Source organism: Emydura macquarii, unplaced genomic scaffold (assembly GCF_026122565.2).
Source record: "Emydura macquarii macquarii isolate MOO-44397 ecotype Brisbane River unplaced genomic scaffold, CSIRO-AGI_Emac_v2 contig_1070, whole genome shotgun sequence".
Classification (NCBI taxonomy): Eukaryota; Metazoa; Chordata; order Testudines; family Chelidae; genus Emydura; species Emydura macquarii.
Window position 1 is genome coordinate 1,112,543 of NW_027131207.1, and position 18,696 is coordinate 1,131,238.

General features: G+C 43.3%; 1 protein-coding gene and 1 long non-coding RNA gene across 3 annotated transcripts in view; one reads left to right on the plus strand and one right to left on the minus strand.

Moving 5' to 3' along the window:
- CRLF2 (cytokine receptor like factor 2) overlaps positions 1 to 2,985 on the minus strand; it is a 30,098-nt gene extending 27,113 nt beyond the window's left edge. For both annotated transcript variants that reach the window (XM_067545718.1, XM_067545717.1), the window contains exons 1-2: positions 2,657 to 2,985; positions 2,270 to 2,461 (exon numbers count right to left, since the gene is read on the minus strand). In XM_067545718.1, coding sequence (XP_067401819.1) covers positions 2,270 to 2,345 — 76 coding nt within the window. In that variant the 5' untranslated portion in view covers positions 2,346 to 2,461; positions 2,657 to 2,985. The remainder of the gene's footprint in view (positions 1 to 2,269; positions 2,462 to 2,656) is intronic.
- Positions 1 to 18,696, plus strand: part of LOC137151453 (uncharacterized) — a 99,713-nt gene that overhangs the window by 69,792 nt on the left and 11,225 nt on the right. Inside the window, exons 2-3 of the long non-coding RNA XR_010919269.1 lie at positions 4,981 to 5,023; positions 8,549 to 8,648. This is a non-coding gene — a long non-coding RNA (uncharacterized lncRNA). The remainder of the gene's footprint in view (positions 1 to 4,980; positions 5,024 to 8,548; positions 8,649 to 18,696) is intronic.

Here is an 18,696-nt window from a genome sequence, read left to right on the forward strand (position 1 = left end):
GATGGTCTCAAGCATTGAAGTATCCACACAGTCAGGATCATTACGAGCCAGTCTGGTGCCTCAGCTCATAATAATTGTAGCCCCTATCTTGTCCACTGCCCCATAGTTGCAGAAGGTCAGGGAGATCATATGACACCCCAAAGAGAGAGGGAAGAAGCAGGGTTATTAATTAATAATAATTATCAACATTATTTATGATTGTAGCATGGATGGAAGCCAAGGCCTTATTGTGTTAGGGTCTGTACAACCTTACAGCAAAGAGACAGTCTCTGCCCTGAAGAGCTGTTCTGAATCCGTGTTCTCAGTGGACCTGGCCAAGAAGTCAGTCGGGAGCATGCTGCGCTGTTGGAAGGGGCACAGCAAGGTCAAACTCCTCCAGCTCTGGGAAGAACTCTATTTTTGTTCTCTGAGGGAAAATTCCTGCTAGAACTCCATCAGGATTGATGGTGCACCACATACCCCTCAAAGACAGGGTCTTATTGGCAGAGTCAAACACCGAATGCACCAAAGTGTGTAGAAGCATAAATACATGAAATATATGATCTCTGCACATGCAGTAATTTGCCTGATAGGAAAATTAAGAAGAAAATGTGACTATTAGTTGAGCCTTTCCCCCCTCCCCCCAAATTTATGCAAGCAGAATGTTGAACAATTATGTGAGCAGCAGCACCGTGAACCACAAGTTATGTTTCTTTCTTATTGAACTAAAAGGAACAGTGTAACAAGCCAAAATGTAATGGAACAAACAAAAAAACACATATTTGCAGAGATAACAGAGTGGAACACAAATGTTCTGGAACTGTGGCAACCTCAACAAAACAGAATAAAAAAAGAGAAACCACTTCTGATTTCCCCACACTGATTAACACCTAATAAGCAACCACACGTAGTGCTTCCACATACAGTAGCTCCTAGACAGCTCTACTGAACCAACCTGAGACTGATACCCTGCAACTGATCCTGCAGCACCTGCTTGCACTGAATATTATCCATGACAGCAATCTCATCTAAGTCAGAAATAGTGCTAGTCAGTGTAAGCGTGGCTGAAATGAGCTCATATGACTCAGAATAAAAGGTAAATGAATCTCTTTGTTAAAAAATGAGAGTAAGTGAGAGGGAGAGAGAGAATACATCTCCCTGAAGGAGTTGTATTCCTCATTCTACTGGGCTTTGTAGCAAGTGGAAGTGGCACACCATTGGTAGGATCAGCAGGCTCTGCAGTAACTAGGCGCTATCCAGCTGAGTCTCCACAGCTTCGCCTCTTGTGCAGTCATTTATGTGTCTGCAAACTAGATCTAACATGCTGTCACATGTGAATGATAAAGTGTTCCATCCACTTTGCAGAGGTGTAAATAGCTACACAAGGTAATTAGCACTGGCAAATCAGGCCTTGTGTCCCTGAGTTGCCAGAAGCCTATGTTTCATACATATAGTATAATAGAGAATAGATTTATAGAAAATGGTAAACTGTTGCAATAATCTTAAAGCATGATTTTTTCTCATGAAATTTAGAAATGAAAAACAATAACTTAGTGTTAAGTTAACAAAAATGAAGGTTAAATTATCACCCATGTGTGCTGAGGTTTTTTTTTAATAGATTTCTGAGTCAATTAGTTTATTTCTTAGCATGAATAATTATGATACTGTGTAATATAACTAAAGTCTCAGAGACAGATATTCTAATGTCCAGGTCACCAAATATCCAATCTGTTACTGTGGATTAATAATAGGTAAAGTTTTTCCCTCTGGGAAATGGATAATTAAGTATATAATTTTTCAGTATCTACTGGTCAATGGGTAACTCGGTATTTTCCCCCATACTGTTTGTTCTGAGAGAATATTAATTATCTAAATCCCTGGTTTTTAACATGGATGTCCAGCCAGAAGATTGCAGCTCTATCTTTTGTACATGATCCCTGCTAGCATAATTCATACCTCTGACAATAAGTACCACTCTTCAGAGTTTTGAAAGGCCCTCCCCTTATCTTCAAACACAACTTTACAAAGGTCTTTCCTGATTTTCAACTAGAAGAAACCATTTTAAAAATTTCTCTTATGTCACTATAGATTTTTAAAGAAACAGGGGTCAAATTCATGCCTGGTGTAACTCCACTGAAGTCACTGTGAAGTTACACCAGTGATGAAGTAAGCCATGTTTTTTTGAAAAGGTATTATATCTGACAATACATAAAGCAAATAAAACACCCACATAAATAATGTTAATCTGCACATCAGATTTTAAAATTAATATCTGGAGATTTCAACTTACTTTGTGCAAGTGGTTGAGAAGCCAGTAGGTTTCCCAAGATAAAGATTGCTACACAGGCTTGTAGGACTAGCTCCATGCTTGCAAATATTCAATAGTATATGATCAGATTACCACTGGAAGCCTTTATAGCATTTCTTCATGAGTAATCTTAATCTCTGGATTTAACCACTTTATATTGGAGACTGAAAGGAACTAGAGGAAATGACAACAGGAAACAAAAAATTAATTTTCATGTAGCTACAAATATATGAATGAAATCCATTAATACAGGACAGCAGCACATCACACATCTGCCTATGTTATTCACATTATGTGATACCACTGTTAGGAAGAAGAAAACCATTTGGAAATGCAAAAATATCAGATTTTGACATGATAGTAACTTGCCTTTCTTTCACTTTTCACATGCAGTCCTTTCAGACAGTGTGGGCTGTACTGGAAGCCCCTTGAATTCAACAGAAAGTCTCCCTCTGATTTCCATGGGTTCTCAGATACACCCCTAAGGAAGGTGTCTCCTTGAGACAATCTGACTGAGTAAAACAAGCTGACTCCACAGAGATGCAGCAATAGCCAGCAGGGAAACAATTAACCACCCTTTCAGGTAGCTTGGTAATTATCTGTTTTTATATATTTTTCACAGATAAATGATCTTCGGTCCACGAATTAAGATTCAGGCTGTGAGCCATGAGATCTGTTTTGCAGCTACAATGCAGCCGCCTGTGAATCAAGGACTAGATCAGATAGTGGTCAGCTTTTTGTTTGCGAAGGTATAAATGATTAACTCATTCTCATCTTCTTGATCTTTGCTCCCTTTGCCCCGAGATTATGCTACAGCCAAGTTAGTCTGGGCCCTCCTCTCAAGCCTAACATCCTAATGCCTATCCCTATGTTAGGCCTAAGAGGAGGATTCAAACTAACCTGGCTCTGGCACAGCCTCATCAGGCCCAAAGGGAGGAAAGACCAAGAGCAAATTAATCATTTATAGCCATGGATGCTGAAGGCGGCTGAGCTGAGCGAGGCTATAGGCTGCTAAGTGACAGCTGCTAAAGAATCACCTAGAGAGGGACAGCATCTTCTCCCCTAGGGCCTGATCCAGTGTTCATTAAGTCAAGAGAAAGGCTCCCTTTGACTTCAGTGCACTTTGGCTCAGGCCCAACAAACAACTCCTGGCCCTCTGCCAGCAGTTGTCTCCTCCACCCAGGATTAGCTGCTTTCAGAATTTCTCACCTACCTCATCCTCCAGCATCTGCAGCTGCTTTCACCAGCTTCCTTCCTCTCCTTTTCATTCCCCTACCTCATCTTCAGTTTGAAAAGGTCCTTTGATATTTCAGCAAAGTAAATTGCCTCAGACAACGTACTTGTTCCTTCTTCTAGGGACCTAAATTAACAACAGCCTGTGCATAACTTCTTTTTCTTATTGTTTCTAGTTTGCATTGCTACACATTCCATGGAACAGTTGACAGAAATACAAATGTCAAGTTCACACTGGTAGTTCCCATCTGCATTGAAGAACACTGTATTTTTATAACCAGCACAGTGCTGTCAGTGTGCTCCGCACTATACAAAGTAGAGGGAGACTCACTAGTAGAGAATAGTAAGGTCAGATGCTTGGCTGTTGTAAATCAGTTTAGCTCAATTGAAGACAATGGAGACAATTTGCACTAGGCTGGCCTGCAGTTTGTAATATGCTGTGAAAGATATGTCCTGAGGGCTCTAGTGTGCCTGGAAGGAACCACCCCTCATTGCGGGCAGAGGGGGAGCTCTAGGAGGCATAGACACAATGCCTCCAGAAGCTCCTGAAATTGAAGCTTCCACTCATCACTTAAGAAAGTGTAGTCTACCTGGTGCAGATACATGGTGTGTGTCTCTCCATCTCCCAGCTATTCTCCACCACCTTTGGAGTGGAGTGTGTCCTTACCTCTGCATTGTCGTTTTGTTGAGGAAAGTGTCTAGACTGTGATTGTGCCCATCCGAGCATGGTTAAGATGCAGTGGGTGGAGACAGGAAGGCAGGAGATATATCATTCATGAATATCTAGTGAATAAGACTTGTTGTGACAATATTTTCTGCACACTCAGAGGGAGGGGAACTAAAGAGTTTGATCAATGTTAGTCAACCCAAGTAGAGTACAATGAGGAAATAATATGAGTTTGTACCCATTCAGATTTTAAATTCAGAAAGAAGACTTATGATCAGCTAATCTGTTCTCCTGTATAACACAGGCCATAGAATCTGATCCCATAAATCCTGCATTGCAACTCAGCCATGGGAGTAATCAATGAGTGAAAACTAATATTGTGCATTGGGAGTATGGATCTTTCCTTCCCTGGGCAGAATTGCAACTTTCAGATCCAAGCAGTGGGGTGGGGAGGGATCAGATTACGTCTGCCCATTAATGGCAAATGCCATTCTGGTGTCTATTAATAGGTATTTGATCTTCTCTGCTCAGTATTGATGAGGGTTCAGCTGAGGTGCTGTGTCCAGTTCTAGGCACACACTCTAAGAAAGATGTGGACAAATTGGAGAGAGTCCCTTAAAAAGAAACAAAAATAATAAAAGGTTTAGAAAACCTGGCCCATGAGGAAATGTTGAAAGAACTGAGTATGTTTAGTCAGCCACTGTCAGAAGATGGGATATAGAGCTAATTGGACCATTGATCTGACCCAGGATGGCCGTTCTTATGTACATTTCTATGTTTTTATGATCTGCAGAAATCAAAAGATTGATCTCCCTTATACAGGATTTTGCTCGGAGGTAAGAGATAAGTGTTTATTCTTGAGCAAATGATTTTTTTATTTTTGATGTGTGTGCAAAACGTTATCTGTTTAACTTTTAGCTGCCAGCAAGCATAATTTTATGCTGTTGTAGATTCTGCGCATGACTTCAGAACTTGCACTTATCGTTGTAGACCACTGGAAGTTTCCTGTTATCTCTCAATCACTTGTATCATATCACTATAATCTGCATGACAAAACAGACCTTTCTGACTGGATCTTTCATTCGTTGGCAAGCATTTAGCATCACCCAAATCTTTTGACTCAGTTAGTTTCTTTGTCAGCAAGTATGATCCACAACAAGCAACAGCTGAAATTCTATGAATGCATCTAAGGCCAGAACTACACTACAATCTACACCCCTGAGCAACACAGTTATACCAGCCTAACACCTCTTGTAGACAGCACTATGTTGACGGGAGAGCTTCTCCCATCGACAAAGCTACCGCCTCTTGCGAAGGTGGATTAACTATGCCAATGCAGAAGCTCTCCTATCAGCGTAGTAGCATCTTCAGTGAAGCGATATAGAGAAGCAGCTGCACCTGTGCAGCTGCGCCACTGCAGTTTTTTAAGTATAGACCTGCCCTAAGAAACTGCAGGGATGTAAATCACATATAATGGCTTGAGTCTCCATCAACTTGCACCTGGTGCAATCATTGACACCCGTGCAAAGTGAATGTAAAATGCTACCATTCTGATCTGGCAGCATTCTATGCCCAATTTCCACGCAGTTTGCACTGGGTTCAATGACTATCCCAGCACAGAGCAATGATGAATCAGGCACGATATGTACCGTATTGTTAAGTAAAGCTATATTACACACAAAAAACTACATTACAAGGACATCATTAAGGTTGCAAAGTCAAGCACTCAAAAATTAGGAAATGCCAGAATTAAGGTTCCTGTGAAACTTTAATTCAGGCCCCTCGTATGTATGCATTATGATACAGTCTTCGATTACATGATCACATGCTATTTTTTCCAGCTACAGGACTCCTGTCTCATTCAGTGCACAGATGGACAGCGTTCACTTAATCAGAAGCTATTCAATATTTTGCTTTCACAAAATATTCAATGTGTGGCTCCAGGCCTTATTTTCTGCACACTGTTCAAACCCTGCTCTGAATATAGAATTACTCATTTCCTCATGGGCTTTTCTATGGCACTTATCATTATTCAAGTGCTTCAAAACATTAATTCATTTATTTTCACAACGCCCCATGAGGTGAGGGCAGTGGAGTATATAATCCCTATTTTACAGCGGCGGAACTGAGGCACACAGAGATTCAGGTCAACAGTATACACTAATGCTAGGTGTCCAACTTGAGTTGTCTAGGACCTGATTTTTCAGACTACTTAGTATTATATAGCATTTTGTTTGTTCAAGCACAGCTACCACTGATTTCAGTTGCTGTTGTGAGTGCTCATCTTTTTTGCAAATCAGATCCCAGGTGTCTCAAGTTGGGTATGCAGAAAATGGGGAACACACAGTGGCCATCTGTAAAGTCTTTGGTTTAAGTGACTTGCCCAGCATCACACAGGAACTCTGCGTAAGAGACAGGGATAGAATCCAATTCCCACGGCAGCATTCCACTGTCTTAGCCATGAACCCATTCCTTCTCTTTCTGCAGTCCCTCTTTTCATTCACAAGCTTGATCCTTCTGTCCCATCTCTGCCAACACTGTCCCTGTCCTAGTTCTGTCTCTCCACCCCTGGCTCCTTGTCCCATCCTTACCTATCCAGCTATAGTCTCTACTCTTCAACTTTCTTTCACCCAGTCCCAGTCTCCTCGCTGTGGCTGTATCATTCTTCTGGCTGCTTATCTGATTTGTTTCTTTCCTTTCAAACCCATTGGCTCCCAGTCTCCCAGGCTCTTCATCTAATCTGAGTCTTTCCATATTCTCCCTGACTCCTTGTCCCAATCACTTTCTCAGCCCCCTACCCATCTCCTTTTCAGAACTGTCTTTCCCCTCAACCCCCCAATCGGGCTTTCCACCTCTCTGGTTCCTAGTCTCAGTCTCCTTGTCTAGCCAACCCCAGTCAATCTCCCTCTCCCCAGCTGCTCATCTGAACTCAAAATCAACTCACCCAGTCAACTGGCTCCTAGTCCCTCTCCCATTTCCTCACCAGCGCTCAGTCTCAGTCTCCTCCCTCATGGCTCCCAAATTCCTTGCCCAACCATCAGGGTCATTGAGGGCACAGAAGAAACAGGCTTCCTCAGGTCCAATGTCCAGCTCCATTCCTGCCTGAAGCATCTGGGAGTAGCAATTAGAGGGAAAGTCCTTCTGAGCCCTGTGATACTATGTCACTCTCAGTGTCGCTCTATGCATATGCACAGTCTGATCAGAACTAGGAGCAGTGAGGGGATGAAGACTGGTCAGTATTAGGAACTGTATGAGGCTTAAGCTTGCTCAGTCCTGATGACATCATCAGAGATTTTAGCTGCTAAAATTTAAGAAGTCTATTGAACATGTGCACACTGTGATTTTTCAAAGGTTTATAGGTTAGCCAGATTTGGGCAGATTTTCACAGTGATGGCAAAAGGCACATCCCTGACACAAAGGCTGTCTACCCCCACCGCCACCAAATTGCTAGTCCCTATTACAAAGCATGGCAGGGGGAGGTGGTGTGAGCACCTCAAAAAAAGTCACTAGAATTTTTTATCATGGGGAAAGCAAAGTAGGTTTCCCTAGCCTCATTTTCAGAAATAGCTGAACTGTTTTGGCTGAAATTTCCCAGAATAATGACACTTGAGACAGACATCCAGTATGTAACATTTCACCCCAAATGCTTGAAGTTTCAGTTATAAATAACTGAATATAAGTGCTAATTCTGGATATTGTCAGGCAATCTTAATAAAAGACCTCTAATAATTCTTGTCAAAGTTCTACCAGGCAAGACATGTTTCATTTTTTACTGTATTACATTATTAAAATTCTCTTTTACCAGGTGCCATTTTTACTAATCATGTCATAATAAGCAAAAAAAAAAAAATGTTTCTGGAGAGCAGAACATAAGAGTGATCATAAATTTAGGGATACAACTGAATTAAAATCCCAGAACTGAACACTCATAACCTTTGGAAGCCAGAGTCATTCTTTGGAGCCAGACAAATTCTGTGTCTGTCCTCTTTGTCTAAAACTGGCAGAGCCAAAACCTTGAATGCAAATACTACACATATTTGGGGTATTTGAAATCCAGATCAAAATGTTGCAGTTCAATCTGATCTCTAGATAAAAAATGCACAATCAACATATTAAATACATCTGACAATGTTGTTTGAACCACAAGGCCATCTTAGCAATTAACCTATGAGAAACAATGAGTAATTGTATAAGTGTATTTATGATGGCCTTTTAATTAAAGAATCGTGGTTGGAGATTAAGAGTACCTACTGAGTCACCCAGGTGCTCTGTCTGCTGAAGCAGTTTGTTTCATACAGTACAATCGCGAGTATTTTGATATAGTTTTAAAGCTTCCAATTCTCTGCCTTATTCTCTTCCAGAATAAAGGAATTCAAATAGCTTCACTTGCTCTGTTTTTTTGGAAAAGATGTAGCTTCCTTCTGACCCCATGTAAGAACCATGTGACACACAGGAGGGCTGGTAAGAGAGACTGGACTTTTATTCACTTTTGCAAGGAACAGTGTAAATGGTTAGAAGGAATGCAGCTCAAAATGGAGACTGATATGTTTAAATTGGATTAGGTTATAAATCCCCAAGCCATATAATTATGGCAAAGCAGCTTCATAACAATTTTTGTTTTGCGGTTGAGCGGCAGAGAACATGAGTAGGAAATAGTGGAGGGAAAGTATGACGGACTATGTGGGAGATGAAAGGAAACCAAAGTATGTGAAAGATCAGCTGCAGCCAGGGAGAAATGTTGTACCAGCACTAATTTAATCCATCTTCACCAGAACCTTACCCCACATCTTAAAAACTAAGAGGAGAAAATACATAATATGAAACTGGTACCCAGTGTTTCCACTATCAAAAGGAAAGAACATGTGATAGAACAAGATATAACAACAGTAACTTCTCTTTCTTCCATTCCACACCTATCTGAGCCCATGGGGGCTCTGATTCCTATCTCCTCTGAGTCATCCCCTGCCCTGAACAGTGATAAAGATTCAACAAAGGTGCATTTAAGAGCAACATTTCTTATCTGAGTGTTCAGGTTGTTATTTCAGGATACATAAAACAACACTGATTAGATCTAAAGGGGGTTGTGGAATTTATAATTCATATTAGAAAGAGACTCAGAGATTAGAAGACGGGGTGTGGTTAAATAGCTATTCGAATGTGGCGAAGGCCTGCCACTTTACAAAGCTAATGTATTCCAGAGACGATATTCATTGACTGAAGCCCTGTTATTAAAATTTTGGTTTGTCTTGTAGACAATGAGATGAATCAAATTGATTTTGAGAATATACATTTTTGCCCCACGCCTGGGAAAACTGTTGTGGCCCATCCATGCCCAGGGCAGCCACCTGAAAATGCCAAGATCAGGGCAGGCTGCAAACGGAGAGCAGATTCTCCCAGTGCTGGTGGGTGGCACTGAAGCCAGACTTCCCAACCAGCCACAAACTGCACTTCTGAATCCTCACAGAAGCCAGTACACAAATACACACAGCCCCCTTTACTGTATTTCAGCTTCTGGCTCCCAAATCAGCACTAGGTCCAGTAAAGAGACCAGTTATTTAAACTCTATGCTCTTTACTAAATAGATTTCCTGTGACCCCAAAGGGTCAGCCACAGTACCAGTTCAATATAAGTTTGGATCTTACCTAAAATACCACGCTGCCAGCCAATCTTTAGTTAGTAACTAAAACTAAAGGTTTATTGTAAAAAGAAAGAAATAAACCATAAGAGAAATGTTAAAGAGTCAAAGCAAATCAGATACATACAAATGATTGAAAGTCCATATACATCAGATTTCAAGTAGAATTGTGGAGTTGCAGGCTTGTACAAGTTCCTCTGGTACACATCCAGTACCTGGATGGGTTTAAGTCCTTTGGTTCAGTTGCAAAGTGAATTGATCCAGAGGTAGGTGTGTGTCTGCAGCTGGACAGGAACAAAGACAAAATGATTTCTGTGGTTTGATCCTATATACGCTCTGTCTCTGGCCATGCGGCCTGTGGAAACTAACAGGAGCTAAAATGGAGTCCAGAGTCACATGGGCCAATCCTGGTAACTCTTCAGGTATGCCTTTAGCTCCTTCCTGGGCTCTTTGCTTCTGTAAAGGTTTTGATGGGCCATTAAGCGGGCTATTGTCCTGCCGATTCTCCGTCTGGGGTGTATCCCAGCTAGCACAATTTGAAATACAGGTACATCAAATATGTCCATAACTTCCATTACAGATATAACACGAACATAAGTATTGTTATCTGACTTTGCACATTATAACCTCTCTAACAGTACTTGACATGGCATATCTCACATGAATTATTATGATTTTGACACACTGATGTTAACCAATATGACAAATGCCCCCCTCTCCCCCCGCATCTAACCAGTGTGACAACTGTAAACATCAGGCATAGTTGTGTTAGGCCATGTCTACACTACAGAGTGAAGTCAACTTACTTAAAGTTGACTTTTACCCTCTGATTTTTAAAAGTCGCTGGCGCATGTACACACTACACTGTTTGCACCGGTCTCGTGCATCCACACTCACCACGCTTGTGTAGACATTCAAAGCAATGTACTGTAGGTTGCTATCCCACAATGCAACTAGCCGTGGTGACTGTTGGGATGAGTGTCATTGTCCCATGATGCAACGCTCCTTCCCCCTCCCTTCTTCCCCCAAACAAACAGGAAACCGATTTTCGCACCGTTTGTTTACGCCGCGCACTCGCCATTGCTGCGGAGACATGGAGCCAGCTCATCTCTGCACTATTATCGTGAGCATCTCAAATACATCGCGGCTTATCCTTGAGTATTTTCGAAGTAGAGCAAGAAGCCGAAGCACAGACAACAGCGATGCCACCGAGGCTGCCCTGCTACAAGCCATCGAGCAGAACAATTCCCGCTTGCTGCAGGCTGTAACGCATCATCTGCAGTCCGTGGAGCACTGGTTCTGGTCCCGGGAAACATGCACAGACTGGTGGGACTGCATCGTTATGCAGCTATGGGATGATGACGAGTGGCTGCAAAACTTTCGTATGCAAAAGGCCACTTTCCTTGAACTTTGCTCGGAGCTGGCCCAGTCCCTGAAGTGCATGAATACTCACTTGAGACAAGCTCTGATGGTGGAGAAGAGAGTCACCATCACTCTTTGGAAGCTGGCAATCCTGACTGTAACCGCTCAGTTGGGAATCCATTCGGAGTCGGTAAATCTACAGTGGGTGCTGCCGTGATTCAAGTGTGCAGGGCCATCAATAGACTTTTGCTACGAAGGCTAGTGACTTTGGGAAATGTGCAGGACATAATGGACAGGTCTGCCGCGATGGGGGTTCCCAAACTGCGGGGGAGCCATTGATGGGACGCATATCCCTATCTTAGCGCCTGCCCACCTAGCAACCGAGTACATAAACCACAAGGGGTACTTTTCCATGGTCCTGCAGGGCCTTGTGGATCATTGGGGTCATTTCACCGACATCTATGTGGGGTGGTCTGGGAAGGTGCATGACGCCACGTATTTTGTAATTTGGGGCTGTTCTCTAATATGCAGGCGGGCATTTTCTTCCTTGACCAAAAAATTCACATCGGGGGTGTGGAAATGCCAGTAGTAATCCTGTGGGATCCTGCTTACCCCTTGCTCCCTTGGCTAATGAAGCCGTACATCGGGCACCTTGACAGCGACAGGGAGTGTTTTAATAACAGGGTAACCACTTGCAGAATGGTTGTAGAATGTGCCTTTTGGTGTTTAAAGGCCAGATGGAGTAGTCTCCTCACTAGGCTGGACATGAGTGAAAAGAACCTCCCTTCTGTGATATCTGCGTGCTGTGTTCTTCATGTGTGTGAAGCAAATGGGGAGAGGTTCCCCCAGGGTTGGGCTGTGGAGGCAGAAAGACTGGCTGCCAATTATGAGCAGCCAGATGCCAGCAGTAGGCTGAGAGCTAACCGTGGAACGCTTTGCATTAGGGAAGCTTTGAAAACCAGGTTCTGCAATGAGATGCAGGACTGATTTCTGTTCCTGTATGTTGTTTGCCTTTGGTAAGCATCCCCCCAATCGATATATGTACCCTCCAAATCCCTCCGAAACAAGATATGATTTAATAAAGAAACATGTTGAAATGATGTAAACTTTTATTTATGAACATTCAAGTCATGGGGGTAGGAGGGAAGTGTTCATTCACAGTCTCAAGGGGTAGCGTGATTACTTGCAGGCCAGCTGTCACATATTACAGCCTGGCCATTCTCCTCTGAAACCTCTTGGGGGTCAGGGAGGGGCAGGGTAGCAAAGCCGTAGGTGGAGGAGCATTATGGAGGGGTTGCAGTGGGACTCTGTCCAGCCTCCACTCCTCCTGAAGTTCCACAAGCCACCGGAGCATGTCTGCCTGGTCACGCATGATTCGCAGCATCTCCTGCATGGAACTGCGATCATGCTTCTGCATTTCTATGCGACTCTCCACGTCCATATTCTGGGACAAGGTCAACCGCCGTGCTTGGAGCTCTGTCTCTGCAGCCGCGGAGGCATTCATGAACTCGCCAAACATGTCATCTCTTGGGTTTTTTTTCCCTCTTTCTAATCTGTGATGGTCTTTCCACAGCATTTCTTGAGGGTTGGGCCAAGGCCGAGGTGTCTACAGACCAAAAAGAAATTCACAAGGTTGCCATTGTTAGCAGATGGAAGAAAATGATACAACTGCAACAATGTATACAATAGTCCCCATGCAGTGCACAGGGCAAACCCAGACCCTCATTCCATTCCTAACATCCCAGAAGGGTCGGCTCGCTGTGCTGTTACAGAGATGGTAAGCAAGTGGATCTGTGGACAGTGCGCGGGGGTTTATAGTCTCTTCTGAAACCAAATAAACATAATTTAAGTGACTTGGTAGGACACTACAATGGGGAATACTGAGGCACAGAGCATCTGCTGTATAGCTCGGATATTTTAAGCATGCATGGTCTTCCCTAGATGACCATGAGCGATATCAGTTTCCTGGGGGTAACACACGAGGAAAGGGAAGATTTTCTGCACACAGCAGGGTAACAGCCTGGCCCTTATGCTGCTATGCTGTGTTCCGCCATGATGCCAGCTCCCTTGATTGCAGCGTGGCGCGGCAAAGTATCCTACTGGGGAGGAAGGAACAAGGCAGCCTTCCCCCGAAACCTTTTGCGAATGATAACAGATTGCCTACATGAAAGTTTCCATGAGATATCAACTGATGATTATCGGAGCATATCTCATCACATAAATAATCTGTTCTGGGGGTAACCCCCCAGTAATGTCCGCTAAACGCCTGAAATCCCCTTCCTGCCCCTCCCCCGCCCCCATTTAAAAGGACTGAACTGCTAAGAAGAAAAAAAACTCACCAGATGTGCCTTCCCCGGGATCATTATTGCTGTCCTGTGTGCTGCTGGACTACTCTGGGGTCAGGAATAGGTCCTGACTGTCTGGGAGAAAGGACACCCCGTTCTCCTACACTCTGCTCTCCTGAGCCTCCTCTTCCTCGTCCACGGAGTCCTCATCATTGTCCATGGACTGTGATCTAGCAGAGGTATCGATGCTGTGTGGCGGCACCATGGTGGGGTCGCCACTGAGAACTGCATGGACCTCATCATAGAAGTGGCATGTTTTTGGCGAGGAGCCAGAACGGCTGTTAGCTTCCCTGGCTTTCTGATATGACTGACGCAGCTCCTTGATCTTCACGTGGCACTCCTGCGCATCCCTGTTGTGTCCCTTCTCCAGCATGCCATGGGATATCTTCCCGTAAACATCTAAATTCCTTTTGCTGGCTCTGAGCTGAGACTCGGCTCTGAGCTGAGACTGAGCTGAGAACGGACTCCTTGCCCCACAGATCGATGAGATCTAAGACCACTGGTCGACTTCATGCTGGAGCACATTTGGGCCTTTCAGTAGCCATGAGGAGTACAGCGACAAAGCTCTCTCCACGCTGGCTGCACAGGAAATGAAAATTCATGAGGGGAGGAGCCATTTCCGGGTAGCGTGACCACATAACAGCAGAGCGCGAATGTCCAGAGTGGTCACAACATTGTGGGATAACTCCCGGAGGCCATTAACATCGAATTACGTTACGCTCTGTCTACACTGACACAAAATCGACCCAATTAATTTGAATTAGGCGCTACGCCACTCGCGGAGATGGTTTTATTACGTCAACTTTTGCTGCGATTTAAGTCGACGGAACTGCTGTGCCAGTGTAGATGCAGGCTTTCGGAGATCGACGTAAGTGACGTTACTTCGACCTCCATTGCCAGTGTAAACTAGGCATTAGTTAACCATTATTATTATTTATTATTGTTTTATTTCAAGCCCTGGAGTTCTCACTGAAGTTCGGTTTTTCACAGATTTAATTCATCCAGAATTCCCACCTTATCAGCTAATGTAAAGGCTGAGTTTAATGAGAGTTTTGCTTGAGTAATATCTACATAAAAATGGAGCAAGGACTTCAAGATTCAGCTCAACAATAATGTTATGGTCCTCTTTTGTTTCCCACAAAGAGAGAGTAGACTGTATAGTGAGCTCTGTCATTGTGGCAGGTGAATGCAACAGAACTACTAATGCTGTCATTTAATTATCTACTATTCACATTTCGTTCTTTTACTCATTCTCATTACCCAGCCATGGACTCACCAACTTTGAACCCTGGAGAATATATATGCCTCATCTGTTTTCCTGGAAAGATCAGTCTCTGCCAGTAAAGGCTGTTTCTTGCCCTGCCCCACCCAGAAGCATAGAGCCAGAGCCCCAGAGTGTTGATTGCTGTTTGCCCGAGCCAAGAGGCTGCGAGCTATAGACTGCTTGTTGCTCCAGTCTGAACTATAGACTGCTTGTTGCTCTGCCCCAGCCCACAGAGTCAGTGAGCCTGACTATGGTTGCCTGCAGTAGTGAGGCAGAGTGGCCTCCCTCCTCACTCAAGCATGAGGGACCAGTACAGTGATCTTGGGAAGCAGCATGACAGAGATCCGGGGGGGTGTAAGTCTGGGCCACAGTTTGCTCTTGTATCTATACAGAATAGATTTTTATCCCTACTATATTACATGAGCGGAAGGCGGACAGGAGAGGGAAGGGATGAGCCCTAAAGGAGTAGTTTGTTTGCATGTGATAGTGATAGAGGCAGGGGTGGCTATCAGGAGAAAAGAGGATGGGAAAGAGTAAGAGGAAAGGGGGCACCCAACCTACATGTGGGGAAATTCACTAATCTGATTGGTTGTTTGGAGGCTCAGTCATACGGCTGCACCCATGATGGGAAGGAAACTCCATGAAGTTCACCCTGGAATTTCCAGTGGACTTTCTTTCCTCCTGTGGGCCCTACTTCTAGAGAAACTTATCAAGGAATACATAAGGTAGTTTTAAAATCTTTTCCGGAGAAGCCTCTGCCTATTCAGTTACATGTGAGATATTGAAACTAAGATAAGAAAACTAAGATATTTTCCCCATGATTTGTTTCACTTGCGGTGACATTTTCATTCACTACAACAAAACAGATTTTTTTGATGCTGAATTCTTAGTTTGACTCCTGAGTCAAAGTATGTTAATGAAACAAATTGTGGCCTAGACAGTCCTTCCTGCCTGATAGAGAAAAAGGCCAAGAGACAGATGGTGCTCATTGCAATGTCGACATTGGTAACGGCAAGAACAGAAATCATTCCAGTTGCTCTAGCAGCTGCTATAACCAAGGCATTTTTCCTCCCTCAAACCAGCAGTTCACTTTAAATATTGGAGGTGAAATCCTGGCTCTATTGTAGTCAATGAAAGTCTTACCATTGTCTTCAGTAGAGCCAGGATTTCATCCTTGGAGCTTTTGAAATGATGGAGTTGCCCTAGCAGCTCCATAGTTAAGATGGTGTTGAAAGTTGCGCTTGAGAAAGACTAAAATCCCTGTTCTTCACACTTTAATGAGTGAATTTATTCTCCACACACTATAAGCCTGATTTTCAAAGATCTTGGCTTCCATTTAGGCACCTAAATGAAGTGGCCACCGTGAAACTGCCAAATTCATGGGTATTGATCAGTGATGAAAATCTGGTCATCGCTCTTCGTAGGCCAGCTGAATTTCTCAGAGTATTTTGACAGTTAGTTATTTTGGTCAAAGACTTGCAACAAAGAACATTTTTTAAATGAGTCAAGGACAGGTCAATTTAAAACATTTTAACTGAAACAGAAAAAGTTCTTCATCCTATTCCACATGAGCTATGTCAGCCCTGCAAAGATTCCTGATGGAGCTCTCAAGTTCTTCCCTCTCCTTCTCCTCACTGATGCTACACAGCTGCCTCCCGGAGTGTTCAGCTCTACTGTTCCCATCCACCTAGCACCCGATCTCTTGAGGGCTAGCAGCATCATGAAGCATGAGGATGGACTCAAGTGACTGCCGTGTGGAGTAAAATGCAGGTGGAGGAGAAGACAGAAGAGCACAAGTTCTTCCCTGCCTTCTGTACCTGAGGCTTTGGCTATTGTTTGTTGGGGAGGGGAGCTCCTAGGGTGTGAGCCATAGCAGGAAGAGGAAAATTAGAGTAGGGCCAGCTTCCTTCACAACCTAGTAGTTCCTAATGTTTGCCTCCTTGCATATCAGTCATGCCAGCTACATTCTCTGGCTACAGACTGCATGTATCAACTGGTTCCTGGCCTGGCTAGAGTTGTAAGAAGCGGGAGACCATGTAAACTCCGTCCTCCTTTCCTTGACTTAGACTGAAAATGTACCATGAAGGCAAGGATGGAAAGGGAACTTGGAGTGAGCAAAGAGGTCTGCCATAGTAGCTGGACAGAAGTGGGAGCAGAGGAGATTGGTGATTGTTATGAGAGAGAGAAAGTGAGGACACCTGGGAACTTAGCCATTCTGTATCATTGCCAAGTTGCTTATCTGTTGTTTGTCTATTTCTGTGTGTCTGTCTTGTCTTTTTAGATTTTCAGATCTTTGGGGCAGGAACTGTCTTCTCTTCTATGATCCCAGTCCAGCATTTGGCTGCATGTGGGTTTACCCCTGTACTCATACTGAGCTATTTTAAGTCAACAGGAATCTACATAAGTGTCAGGGGGTATGTTCACATGAAGTCAATTGAAGGATCAAGACCTATGTCAGTACAGCACCTAGCACAATGGGATCCTGATCCTAGCTAGAGCCTCTAGAATCTATCTCAATACATAATCTTTATACCCACTTTTGTACTCAAGGTTCTGCATGATAAAACTCTGAGTGTATCTTGATAATGTGAAAACATGGAATCTCTCTCTACCTCCATTCTACAGAGAACCACTAATTTCTTGTGTTTTACTGTGAAAAAAAGGATCAGGGTTGGCTTGAGGGATGAATTAAATTTTGCACAGGGTTGAAGTAGCTTCTAATATTTCCCACCTCTACCCGTGATGCCAACAGCTGATGAAATGTGTGTTTGTGTGTGTGTATGTCATTATTAATAAAATCTTTGATCCCTGTCAGTCTCCCATGTCCATATGACAGAAATAAAAAATGGTTAGCAGCTATGAAACTCGGGGTTGCCCGATTCCAAAATGTCACTTACATAGTTTCAATTTCTCCCTTTAAAATGCTGTTACTAAAACAAAACAAAATAAAACAAAAACTCAACAACAATGAAATGATCAATGAAATTAACTGAAGTGAACAAAAATTTATTGAAAAAGTTCCCCAACTATGGTAGTTAGAGCAATTTGACAATTGGACATTATAATTTTATAATCTCTATTCTAAAAGTTGTTTTATCAAAAAAGAGAAGTCCCAATAAGCTCATTGACATTGCTAGTTTCCCTTTCTAGGGCCATGGCTGTTTGTTTTGGGCTTTTTTCAACTGCTGATACAGTCTTTGGCTGTGGCACTCCTTTAGTAACAATGATACTTATTCAACACAGAAGAAAACCAAAGCAGTAGAGAGGGATTTAATGGGATCATATGCATATGCATTTATCACAGTTGAGGCTTATGCAGTCAGTTCAGTTCCTGCATGCAGCCTTACCCCACATCTGCCAATTTTGCATGGAAAAGTTGATTATGTGGTAGAGATATGTCTTCCAAAAGTCATATAAATAGGTTCCTCTCTTGATTAGGATGCTAACACTGGGACCTTAGCAAACTTCTTCAGGAACTATGGCAAGGACTCACTGTCATAACAAATATTTTTTTTTTTGATTTGGGAGACACTGTTGTCTACTCTGTTTCTGCATTTTTCAGCTAAGTTTCATCAGCAGGAACTGGTCTCCTGTTTGGTTTTGAAAACTGTTGGAGCAGAGTATTGCAACAATCGGGTGCTGACAATATAACAAAACAGTCTTTAAAAATGAATCACTACTTTAAATAAAACATATTGAGGATGCAGCCCCAGTGGTGAGATCCCTGGAGCCCCGTGCACATGCTGCGGTATATGAGGCACTGCGGCCCTACGCCCCTTCAGTCCTTTCCTTCTGCCAACTCTGGCAGCAGGGACGGGGAGTGGGTTGTGGAATGGACATGAGCAACACATCTCGAAGAATGGAACACATCTCCAGTGGTGGGGCGATCGAAAGGTTCAGCAG